The sequence below is a fragment of the Oncorhynchus kisutch genome, unplaced genomic scaffold (genome assembly GCF_002021735.2).
Source record: "Oncorhynchus kisutch isolate 150728-3 unplaced genomic scaffold, Okis_V2 scaffold936, whole genome shotgun sequence".
Taxonomy (NCBI): Eukaryota; Metazoa; Chordata; class Actinopteri; order Salmoniformes; family Salmonidae; genus Oncorhynchus; species Oncorhynchus kisutch.
This window is the reverse complement of record NW_022262881.1, coordinates 26187-38539: the sequence shown is the minus strand read 5'-3', so window position 1 is coordinate 38539 and position 12353 is coordinate 26187. Positions and strand designations below refer to the sequence as shown.

At 43.2% G+C, this 12353-nt stretch overlaps 1 protein-coding gene across 1 annotated transcript; it reads left to right on the top strand.

The window, feature by feature from the left end:
- Positions 1-2635: 2635 nt before the first annotated feature.
- On the top strand, positions 2636-10243 carry LOC109877063 (uncharacterized). Its single transcript, XM_031817117.1, has 6 exons — positions 2636-3018; positions 3311-3543; positions 3794-3866; positions 4874-4964; positions 5485-5594; positions 6946-10243. The coding sequence occupies exons 1-6, from the start codon at positions 2880-2882 to the stop codon at positions 7248-7250; spliced, it is 951 nt and encodes a 316-aa protein (XP_031672977.1). The 5' UTR covers positions 2636-2879; the 3' UTR covers positions 7251-10243.
- Positions 10244-12353: the final 2110 nt, after the last annotated feature.

Below are 12353 nucleotides of genomic sequence, written 5' to 3'. Positions count from 1 at the left end.
GTGAGTTGGCCAAGTAGTGCAGAACATCCTGACTGGATTTGTATTTGGGTGAATTTCAATATTATTAAATCATCCTGTTAAAATGTTGTAAGATATCATAATTAAAGAATGTGCGGTCTAGGACTATAGTTAACAAAGAAGTGGATGCACTAGCTTTGTGTGTGTGTGTGTGTGTGTGTGTGTGTGTGTGTGTGTGTGTGTGTGTGTGTGTGTGTTTACGTGTGTGTTTTCACTCCAGGTCAATGGGTGGCAGTAACATTCACTAGATTAACTCAACTACAGTAACTGAAGAAGCCGCATTAATAAACACATTCTCAATCAAGGAAGTCACACAATAAGAGCTGTTAATCTTGCAACGTTTATGGTCATGTCGCAGCAGTGTGTAGGAAGGAGGTGAGTAGTAGATTTGTGCAGCACAGAGGGATAGACCAACGAGTGATTTATGCTTCTGTAAGGTTGGCTTCTTAGCGTTCATATCAATGGTTATCAACTGTACCACAGAAATGAAACATAAATCACAGAAAATAGATGTTGTGGTGGCAGCTGCAGAGATGTATTTGGCTATACGAAATTTGACTTCAGAAGAGTTCCAGGGTGTGTTGAGCGGTGGTGTCCTGTTCTCCCAGGCCGTTTGCATAGTGCACTAGCAGATAGGGTCAAAGTAGTGGAATGGGGCAGTGTGTTTTTAATGAGTGTAGGAGGTGGTGTCTCAGGCTATATTTCACTTTCTTAGAGGAAGAGGACTAATGAAGGTAATGATATTTTTTAAATAACAACGCACCGTGCAATGATTTCCAAGATTTTACTGAGTTATAGTTCATATAAGGAAATCAGTCAATTGAAATAAATAAATTAGGCCCTAATCTATGGATTTCACATGACTGGGGATACAGACATGCATCTGTTGGTCACAGATACCTTTTTTTTTTTTTAAAGCCATGGGCGTGGATCAGAGAACCAATCTGTTGTGACCACAATTTGCCTCATGCAGCACAACACATCTCATTCGCATCGAGTTGTTCAGGATGTTGATTGTGGCCTGTGGAATGATGTCCAACTCCTCTTCAATGGCTGTGTGAAGTTCAGCTTCCAGGAATTGTGTGCTGATCCTTGTGATATGGGTCCGTGCAGTGTGATGCTGTGATGATTGTGATGATGAGGTGATGGCAGCAGATGAATGGCATGGTAATACACTGGTGGAAAACCTACCCAATTGACATACTTGAGTAAAAGTAAAGATACCTTAATAGAAAATGACTCAAGTTAGAGTGAGTCACCCAGTAAAATACTACTTGAGTAAAAGTAAAGATACCTTAATAGAAAATGACTCAAGTTAGAGTGAGTCACCCAGTAAAATACTACTTGAGTAAAAGTAAAGATACCTTAATAGAAAATGACTCAAGTTAGAGTGAGTCACCCAGTAAAATACTACTTGAGTAAAAGTTTTTTTAAGTATTTGGTTTTAAATATACTTAAGAATCCAAAGTAAATGTAATTGCTAAAATATACTTAATTATCAAAAGTAAAAGTACAAATGATTTCAAATTCCTTATAATAAGCATACGGCATCGTTAGTGTTATTTTTATTTCCTGGAAAGCCAGGGGCACACTCCAACATTCAGACATCATTTACAAATGAAGTGTGTTCAGTAAGTCCGCCAGATCAGAGCAGTAGGGATGACTAGGGAGGTTCTCTTGATAAGCGTGTGAATTGGACCCCTTTCCTGTCCTGCTAAGCATTCAAAATGTAACGAGTACTTTTGGGTGTCAGGGAAAATGTATGGAGTAAAAAGTACATTTCTTTAGAAATGTAGTTAAGTAAAAATATAAATAGTAAAGTACAGATACCCCCCAAAACTACTTAAGTAATACTTTAAAGTATTTTTACTTAAGTACTTTACACCAGTGCGACAATGGGCCTCAGGATCTCGTCACGGTACCTCTGTGCATCAAAATTGCAATCGATAAAATGCCATTGCTTAAGCTTAAGCCTGTCCATACCTTAACCCCACCTTCACCATGGTGCACTTTGTTAACAACATCCACAAACCCCTCACCCACACGACGCCATACACATGGTCTGCAGTTGTGAGGCCGGTTGGACATACTGACAAATTCTCTAAAACGATGTTGGAGGCGACTTATGGTAGAGAAATTAACTTTCAATTATCTGGCAACATCTCTGGTGGACATTCCCGCAGTCAGCATGCCAATTGCACACTCCCTCAAAACTTGAGACATTTGTGGCATGTTTTGTGTGACAAAACAGCACATTTTAGAGTGGCCTTTTATTTTCTCCAGCACAAGGTGCATTGAAATAAATTGTATTGATCATGTTGTTTAATCAAGTTATTGATATGCCATACCTGTCGGGTGGATGGATTATCTTGGCAAAGGAGAAACCCCTCCTCTGTTCACTAACAGAGTTTTAAACAAATGTGTGCACAAAATTTGAGAAACTTTTTGTGCTTATGGAACATTTCTGGGATATTTTATTTCATCTCATGAAACATGGGACCAACACTTTACATGTTGCATATATATTTGTATCCGAATAGATAGACCGTGACTGGCCTCACACTCCAGTACAATAGGTGGCGGTGTATAGAGCTAGAAGTTGGATGCGATCCGTCAACCAAATCCTGAAGAAGATGACGACGAAGAAAAAGAAGAAGCAGCTGTTTATCCTCAGTCAGCACGGTTCATATTTACCTCAATAGTCAGCACAAGATTTACGTGGTTTTCAGCTTGAAATGGCAATGAGTCAGTTTCCCTTCTGCGTAATAGCCTAGAAACGCTAAAGATTCGGTGTTGCACGTCTGGACCAAAGGCTCCGGTTGTTTTCGTCGCTGTTCTGGTGCTTTACGGTGCAGAAGGATATGGTTTTCTCATCGTCCCAGCAAGTGGTGGTCGCATTTACGGCGGTGTTGTTTGCGTTTGTGGTGTTCCCTAGAATGTTCGGCGTAGGATCCGGAGCGAAGGAAACAAGAGGTTTTGATGCACGCTACAACAGAAAAGGTAGCATGCATTTTAAAATAGTTTTTGAATTGGCAATGGGACTGCACCGTCATATTGTGTAGGCCTAGCCTATGCAATGTTTTGATCCTGCCATGGTATATTTGTTTAGTAGCCTAACGTTTTACTATGTTAAAAATTGTCAAACGTATTTAAAACAAGATATGTCTATTTGCAAAAGTGTGCAATATCGTAGCCTCTTAAGGATTTCGCAATAAGACAAATGTCATGAATAGGCCTGTTCATCAACATAATCATCACCATCGTCTTCTAATTCTCTCATATAATTTCTCAGCGGGTCCGGGACCAGGACCAGGTGCAGTGAGAGGGCAGCCGGTCAACAAGAACACTGCTGGCTCCATGAGCAAAGCACAGACCCTGGAGAACATGCAGCAGATGAAGGTGATGATGGAGCAGGAGATGAAGGGTGACAAATACAAAACCAACAGCAACAAGGGCTACGTGTTCACGCTGATGCCGCTCTACGCCATCGGAGTCGGCCTCTTTGCAGCGTACAAATTTCTGAAGGTATAGGCTGGAGCAGGAATTCCACCACTGAAAAATATTGTAGCAGTGATGATTGTGATGGGGTTGCTTGGGGATATCTAAACAGGCATGCGTGCAAACGCCTACACAGACAGAGAGAGAGCTGGATTGGAGTAGATTGCTAATCAGAGCAAACGTGATTGTGGTGAACTATGGTAATACTGTCAGTCTGAGCCTGAGTGGACTAAACACACATACGGCTCAGACTTTTGACATCTCTCATCTCTCTAAGATCAAGTCTGCAGATGACTCCCAAGCCCAAAAGAACAAGGATGCCAAAGGTCCCAAGAAGTCGGAGGAGACAGGTGTGTTGTGTCCATGTGGTGTGCCACAAGGGTCTGTTTGCATACCTTTGTTCATCATGCAGATGCTTTTTTACATGGTTTTACATGGTGGCTTTCACTTTCCATAGAGAATCAGCTGTTTGTTTTACATGGTGGCTGTGTCTCTTTCCATAGAGAATCAGCTGTTTGTTTTACATGGTGGCTTTGTCTCTTTCCATAGAGAATCAGCTGTTTGTTTTACATGGTGGCTTTGTCTCTTTCCATAGAGAATCAGCTGTTTGTTTTACATGGTGGCTTTGTCTCTTTCCATAGAGAATCAGCTGTTTGTTTTACATGGTGGCTTTGTCTCTTTCCATAGAGAATCAGCTGTTTTACATGGTGGCTGTGTCTCTTTCCATAGAGAATCAGCTGTTTTACATGGTGGCTGTGTCTCTTTCCATAGAGAATCAGCTGTTTTACATGGTGGCTTTGTCTCTTTCCATAGAGAATCAGCTGTTTGTTTTACATGGTGGCTTTGTCTCTTTCCATAGAGAATCAGCTGTTTGTTTTACATGGTGGCTTTGTCTCTTTCCATAGAGAATCAGCTGTTTTACATGGTGGCTGTGTCTCTTTCCATAGAGAATCAGCTGTTTGTTTTACATGGTGGCTGTGTCTCTTTCCATAGAGAATCAGCTGTTTTACATGGTGGCTGTGTCTCTTTCCATAGAGAATCAGCTGTTTGTTTTACATGGTGGCTGTGTCTCTTTCCATAGAGAATCAGCTGTTTGTTTTACATGGTGGCTGTGTCTCTTTCCATAGAGAATCAGCTGTTTGTTTTACATGGTGGCTTTGTCTCTTTCCATAGAGAATCAGCTGTTTGTTTTACATGGTGGCTTTGTCTCTTTCCATAGAGAATCAGCTGTTTGTTTTACATGGTGGCTTTGTCTCTTTCCATAGAGAATCAGCTGTTTGTTTTACATGGTGGCTTTGTCTCTTTCCATAGAGAATCAGCTGTTTGTTTTACATGGTGGCTGTGTCTCTTTCCATAGAGAATCAGCTTACAGAGCTGGAGCAGCGGCTAGCGCAAACAGAGAAGATGCTCAACTCCATTCTGACCCAACTGGACCCATTGACAAGTTGGTAAGTAAGCCAACTGACCCATAAACCACGGAGCTCCGGTTTGTCTTCTGTTTCTGTGTAATATTACTCTGTAAATAACACCCCATGTCTGTGGTGATTAAGACCAGTTTATCCTGACCAGGTAGTAATAGCAGTTATTAGGGGACGTTGCATGGTCTTGATAAACTGTTGACACTATTGACCCTGCTGAATCTAAGAGCGTTTATGGTAATGGGACTCTGGGGTGTGTTGACCAGGCACCAAATGGGAGATAGTGTCTTACCGACGCACATTTCTGTATCAACTGGGTGTTGGGTGAAGTGGCCCCTAGGGCCTAGACGTCGATTTGAGTCTGTTTCGCATTTCCCCGACTAATGGTTAAGGTTAGGATTGGGGAAGCTGATCCTAGATCTGTACCTAGAGAAACTTCACCCCGGAGCTATGAACTGAACCTACGAAGGGCAACCGGTCAGGGACTGCGTTTCCCAGAGTTCTGTCCTCAGTGACCCCGCTCTCTCCTGGCCATTTCGCTCCTCTCCAGTGTCAAGTCTGTGGCCCAGGAACAGAAGAACGAGATCATGTCCCAACTCCAGTCCATCCGCCACCTGATGAAGAAGAGAGGCATGGACTGTCCACCCCTTAACATTGAAGGTATGTGGGCCCCACCTCCTGCTGGGACATGTTCATTAGGCACCAAATGGAAGAATATAGGGACTACTTTGAATATAGGGAATAGGGACTACTTTGGGTTTCATTTATCAAAGGTTCGTAAAAAAGACACAAAACAAAGACTAAACCTTATGTTGTACAAGTTTTCCCGCTATGGTTGGTATTTACATATTTGACCTCGACAGGAAAGTGTGTGTATCTTCACAAACATCTCAGACTCTGCCTCCACACAACTTCTTGTGGTTGAAGAATTGTATTGCAAGCAAATATTGTAATTTTGTGTAAGCTGCGTTGCTTGGTGACACTGGAATTACTGGAATTACTAACAATGCTGATAAACACAAAGCGTAATGATAAAACAGATTTTCCGTTGGTAAGGAGATCACTGGGCTTGTATGTTTATTATGCAAATCAATCATATTGCAGGACATCTGTCCTTTTCTGACATGAATGGTTTATTCCTGCTACTATACGACAAATATTTACCATTCAATAGGTCAAGCTTCCTGACAGGAAATGGACCAGCAGCCTACACTATTTCAAGTATTTAACAGTAGGCTATGGAGTATTACCGTGCAGGAGTGTGACCTCATAACATATTTAATCTCTGAGCCTATACCAAGGCAGGAGATATTGATGAACAAAATATTGAACAACAGTTTTGTGTTGAAGCAGTGTGGGCTGTAGCACTTAGTTTAACATTTCTCAAATACAGTCAATCTTGCGGAAATCGAGGCCAGAGTTTGGGTCTCGCCTGTTTAGTTTGAAAAAGTCACTGTAAAAAGATAAAAACATTCTGCCAACACCTCCACAATTTGTTGCGTATGCAAATTATAGGATATCCACGTACCCAGAATTTAGTTTAAAATTCAGCACAATTGATAAATGAGGCCTCTGGATAAAAGTCAACTATTTTGTTTTCCGTTGCAACAAAAAAAAGACACATTTTAAATGTTTTCTGTCGTGTTCCCTATTTTATATCACTCTGGTTTTCTTGGTATGGTATCTAAAAATGGGCCAGGATGGAGCACCGCTCTCTCCTGAAAGGTTTGGCATTCAGCTCCAAATAGTAACTTTCTGACTTTTTAAATGTTTTATTATTATTATTTTTTAAATGTTTTATTACAGTGAACAAACGTGTATGGAACATTTTTTGGGGGGGTGCAAAATTAACTTTATTTGTCTTGGGGGAAATGAGTTGGGCAGCAAGAGTCACACACCCCATCATACATGATCCACATGAGCAGTATTGACATCATGACTCAAACACACCCATCCTGAAATGGGGTGTCTATGGCGTATGGTCGCAACATTTCCCTTTTCCGTCTTTCAGAGCCGCAGTGCGAGAGGAACCTGGATGACCTCATCGAGTCTCTGGCAGCCCACGGCGACATCTCACCAGAGGTGGTTGCTCCTGCGGAAGATGATCAAAGTGGTGTGGAGGAAGAGGAGGAGCCAGTCCACCAGCAACACCACCCTGAATTCAAGGATGAGCACTCAGTGACTGACGCTGAGGAGGAGAACATGCCCTCCTTGGAGGATTCTTGTGAGACAAACATTGAGGACATAGGCCTAGCCCAGAACATTCCAGAAGAAATGCCTACAACTGGGCTCAGACGACGCAACAGGCTGGAATGAACAGAAAAAAGGGTGTTTTAAACTGTACATGAATAAAGCCATACATGTATTTCCTCATTGTTAATGGCACTACTGCAGTCTGTTCAGTAATGCTCTTGCTTTTGGCTCGTAGTTGAATAAGAAAGGGCAGCTATCAATGTGAAAGAAATTTGTCCAAGGTTGTGTGTGATGAAGGTGATTTTTCTGTTCCATCCCTTAAAGCATAGCAGATCCCTGGCCAATGTGTAGGGTTAGGACTTACTCCTGACAAATAAAATCCCCAGAAGCCTAACTCCATATAACATTTGACTTAGGTCTGGAGGTTTTCCTTGTCAGGCCCCAGGTATGAGGCCTGAGTTTTCCATCCTTGAACCAAACGTTAGTTAGTATGTAAGGTAAATGTGTTTTCATCACGTGATGCTGCTTGGAAACCCTGTACATCATTATATGCTGCCATCTTTTAGAAGCGGTCATTTCGGCCCTAAATATCAAGACCTCAGTGTGTTATGCAATCTTGCAACTGCCATCCGTATGTCATAGAATAGTCCAAATAAAAAATGTCAAACATAGTTAACTATAAATAGCTACATTTAGTTTTTCTACTACGTACTCGAGTCTACAAGATACAAGTGCCAGCTTGTGACGTTTGGCTTGTATGATTTGCTTGTTTTCAGACATCTTATGCATGTGTTTTTCTCTGCAACTGATCTTGAATGTCCTGGTGGATAAAACTGCATGAGTTTTCTTACTAGAGGGAGATGCAGGACAATCATGAATGTATTGATGACGTAGTCTAAATCATGCCTCTCCAACCCTGTTCCTGGAGAGCTACTGTCCAGTGGGTTTCTCTATAACCCTGTTCCCGGAGTGCTACTGTCCAGTGGGTTTCTCTATAACCCTGTTCCCGTAGAGCTACTGTCCAGTGGGTTTCTCTATAACCCTGTTCCCGGAGAGCTACTGTCCACTGGGTTTCTCTATAACCCTGTTCATGGAGAGCTACTGTCCACTGGGTTTCTCTATAACCCTGTTCCCGGAGAGCTACTGTCCAGTGGGTTTCTCTATAACCCTGTTCCTGGAGAGCTACTGTCCACTGGGTTTCTCTATAACCCTGTTCCTGGACAGCTACTGTCCACTGGGTTTCTCTATAACCCTGTTCCTGCACAGCTACTGTCCACTGGGTTTCTCTCCAACCTGTTCCCCGAGAGCTACTGTCCAGTGGGTTTCTCTATAACCCTGTTCCCGGAGAGCTACTGTCCAGTGGGTTTCTCTCCAACCTGTTCCCCGAGAGCTACTGTCCAGTGGGTTTCTCTATAACCCTGTTCCTGGAGAGCTACTGTCCAGTGGGTTTCTCTATAACCCTGTTCCTGGAGAGCTACTGTCCAGTGGGTCTCTCTATAACCCTGTTCCTGGAGAGCTACTGTCCAGTGGGTTTCTCTATAACCCTGTTCCTGGAGAGCTACTGTCCAGTGGGTTTCTCTATAACCCTGTTCCTGGAGAGCTACTGTCCAGTGGGTTTCTCTATAACCCTGTTCCCCGAGAGCTACTGTCCAGTGGGTTTCTCTATAACCCTGTTCCCGGAGAGCTACTGTCCAGTGGGTTTCTCTATAACCCTGTTCCCGGAGAGCTACTGTCCAGTGGGTTTCTCTATAACCCTGTTCCCGGAGAGCTACTGTCCACTGGGTTTCTCTATAACCCTGTTCCTGGAGAGCTACTGTCCAGTGGGTTTCTCTATAACCCTGTTCCTGGAGAGCTACTGTCCACTGGGTTTCTCTATAACCCTGTTCCTGGAGAGCTACTGTCCACTGGGTTTCTCTATAACCCTGTTCCTGGAGAGCTACTGTCCACTGGGTTTCTCTATAACCCTGTTCCTGGACAGCTACTGTCCACTGGGTTTCTCTATAACCCTGTTCCTGCACAGCTACTGTCCACTGGGTTTCTCTATAACCCTGTTCCCAGAAAGCTACTGTCCAGTGGGTTTCTCTATAACCCTGTTCCCGGAGTGCTACTGTCCAGTGGGTTTCTCTATAACCCTGTTCCTGGAGAGCTACTGTCCAGTGGGTTTCTCTATAACCCTGTTCCTGGAGAGCTACTGTCCAGTGGGTTTCTCTATAACCCTGTTCCTGGAGAGCTACTGTCCAGTGGGTTTCTCTATAACCCTGTTCCCGGACAGCTACTGTCCAGTGGGTTTCTCTCCAACCCTGTTCCCGGAGAGCTACTGTCCAGTGGGTTTCTCTATAACCCTGTTCCTGGACAGCTACTGTCCAGTGGGTTTCTCTCCAACCCTAATCTTGCACACGTGTTCCTAATAATTAGCTGGTTGATAAGGGGAATCCAGTTAGTTATAACGGGTTTGTGGGAACCTACCGGAGGGTAGCTCTTCAGGAGCAGAGTTGGAGAGCCCTGGTCTGAATTAATTTGCGTTTGTCTAGTTATGTAGTTAAGATTAAGCACGTTATGTGTATTTAGCAACACAAACATTCTGCTCTGTTTTATGTGTTTCCTTTTTAAGTATTTTATGTGATCTATCGTTGACTGTAGTTAACACAGAAGTTAGCCTCTGGTTAGAACCAACCCAGTGAAACTACAGGATAGAACAGAAATCAAATTATCTCATTGGTTTTGTCTTAAATTGCACCCTACCTATTCCCTATATAGTAGGCCTCTGGTCAAAAGTAGGGAATATGGTGACATGATCTGTGTAGTAATACTGTACCAGCAATCAAATAATCACGTTTGTGTAGAAATGCTGTACCACAAGACTTTTCAAAACACTGACAAATATCTTGTCTTGTGATAACTATAGCTTTGGAGCAAATGTTTAGCGAACACACAATTCATATATCTGGAAACTATAGAAACACTGCGATGTTTGTCTCCTGTTTGAGAGGTCATTTGTTGGCTAACTCTATTTATTTTGTGTAGCTGTGCTCTTGGGCATAACTGAGGAATGTTGAAAGATGGGAGAAAATTATCCACTCCTTACTAGAAAATAAAGGTGCTATGTGGCAACCCTTTTTTTGTGAATATTTACTCCATTTCATGAATCTATTTGATGGATTGATTTGATTTCAAATCAAATTTTATTTGTCACATACACATGGTTAGCAGATGTTAATGTGAGTGTAGCGAAATGCTTGTGCTTCTAGTTCCGACAATGCAGTAATAACCAACAAGTATTCTAACCTAACAATTCCACAACTACTACCTTATACACACAAGTTTAAAGGGATAAAGACAATGTACATAAAGATATATGAATTTATTTTTATTTTTTAAATTTTACCTTTATTTAACCAGGCAAGTCAGTTAAGAACAAATTCTTATTTTCACCTGAGTGATGGTACAGAGCGGCATAGGCAAGATACAGTAGATGGTATCGAGTACAGTATATACATATGAGATGAGTAATGTAGGGTATGTAAACATAAAAGTGTCATAGTTTAAATTGGCTAGTGATACATGTATTACATAAAGATGGCAAGATGTAGTAGATGATATTGAGTACAGTATATACATATACATATGCGATGAGTAATGTAGGGTATGTAAACATTATATTAAGTGGCATTGTTTAAAGTTGCTAGTGATACATTTTTTACATCAATTTCCATCAATTTCCATTATTAAAGTGAGCTGGAGTTGAGTCAGTATGTTGGCAGCAGCCCCTCAATGTTAGTGGTGGCTGTTTAACAGTCTGATGGCCTTGAGATAGAAGCTGTTTTTCAGTCTCTCGGTCCCTGCTTTGATGCACCTGTACTGACCTCGCCTTCTGGATGATAGCGGGGTGAACAGGCAGTGGCTCGGGTGGTTGTTGTCCTTGATCTTTATGGCCTTCCTGTGACATCGGGGGGTGTAGGTGTCCTGGAGGGCAGGTAGTTTGCACCCGGTGATGCGTTGTGCAGACCTCACTACCCTCTGGAGAGCCTTGCGGTTGTGGGCGGAGCAGTTGCCGTACCAGGCGGTGATACAGCACGACAGGATGCTCTCGATTGTGCATCTGTAGAAGTTTGTGAGTGCTTTTGGTGACAAGCCAAATTTCTTCAACCTCCTGAGGTTATAGAGGTGCTGCTGCGCCTTCTTCACAACGCTGTCTGTGTGGGTGGACCAATTCAGTTTGTCCGTTATGTGTTCGCCGAGGAACTTAAAACCTACCTCCCTCTCCACTACTGTCCCGTCGATGTGGATAGGGGGGTGCTCCCTCTGCTGTTTCCTGAAGTCCACAATCATCTCCTTTGTTTTGTTGACGTTGAGTGTGAGGTTATTTTCCTGACACCACAATCCTAGCGACCTCACCTACTCCCTGTAGGCCGTCTAGTTGTTGTTGGTAATCAAGCCTACTACTGTAGTGTTGTCCGCAAACTTGATGATTGAGTTGGAGGCAGGCATGGCCACGCAGTCGTGGGTGAACAGGGAGTACAGGAGAGGGCTCAGAACGCACCCTTGTGGGGCCCCAGTGTTGAGGATCAGTGGAGTAGAGATGGCACTACCTGGGGGCGGCCCGTCAGGAAGTCCAGTACCCAGTTGCACAGGGCGGGGTCGAGACCCATGGTCTCAAGCTTGATGACGAGTTTGGAGGGTACTATGGTGTTAAATGCTGAGCTGTAGTCGATGAACAGCATTCTCACATAGGTATTCCTCTTGTCCAGATGGGTTAGGGCAGTGTGCAGTGTGGTTGAGATAGCGTCGTCTGTGGACCTATTGGGGCGGTAAGCAAATTGGAGTGGGTCTAGGGTGTCAGGTAGGGTGGAGGTGATATGGTCCTTGACTAGTCTCTCAAAGAACTTCATGATGACAGAAGTGAGTGCTACGGGGCGGTAGTCATTTAGCTCAGTTACCTTAGCTTTCTTGGGAACAGGGACAATGGTGGCCCTCTTGAAGCATGTGGGAACAGCAGACTGGGATAAGGATTGATTGAATATGTCCGTAAACAAACCAGCCAGCTGGTCTGCGCATGCTCTGAGGACGTGGCTTGGGATGCCGTTTGGGCCTGCAGCCTTGCTAGGGTTAACACGTTTAAATGATTTGCAGTATCATTCATACCTCAGGCGGACTTGTGGTTGAATGAGCTAAGCACAATAGAGCTTTAAGTAAAACACCAACCCACAGCAGGCAGTGGATATCTAC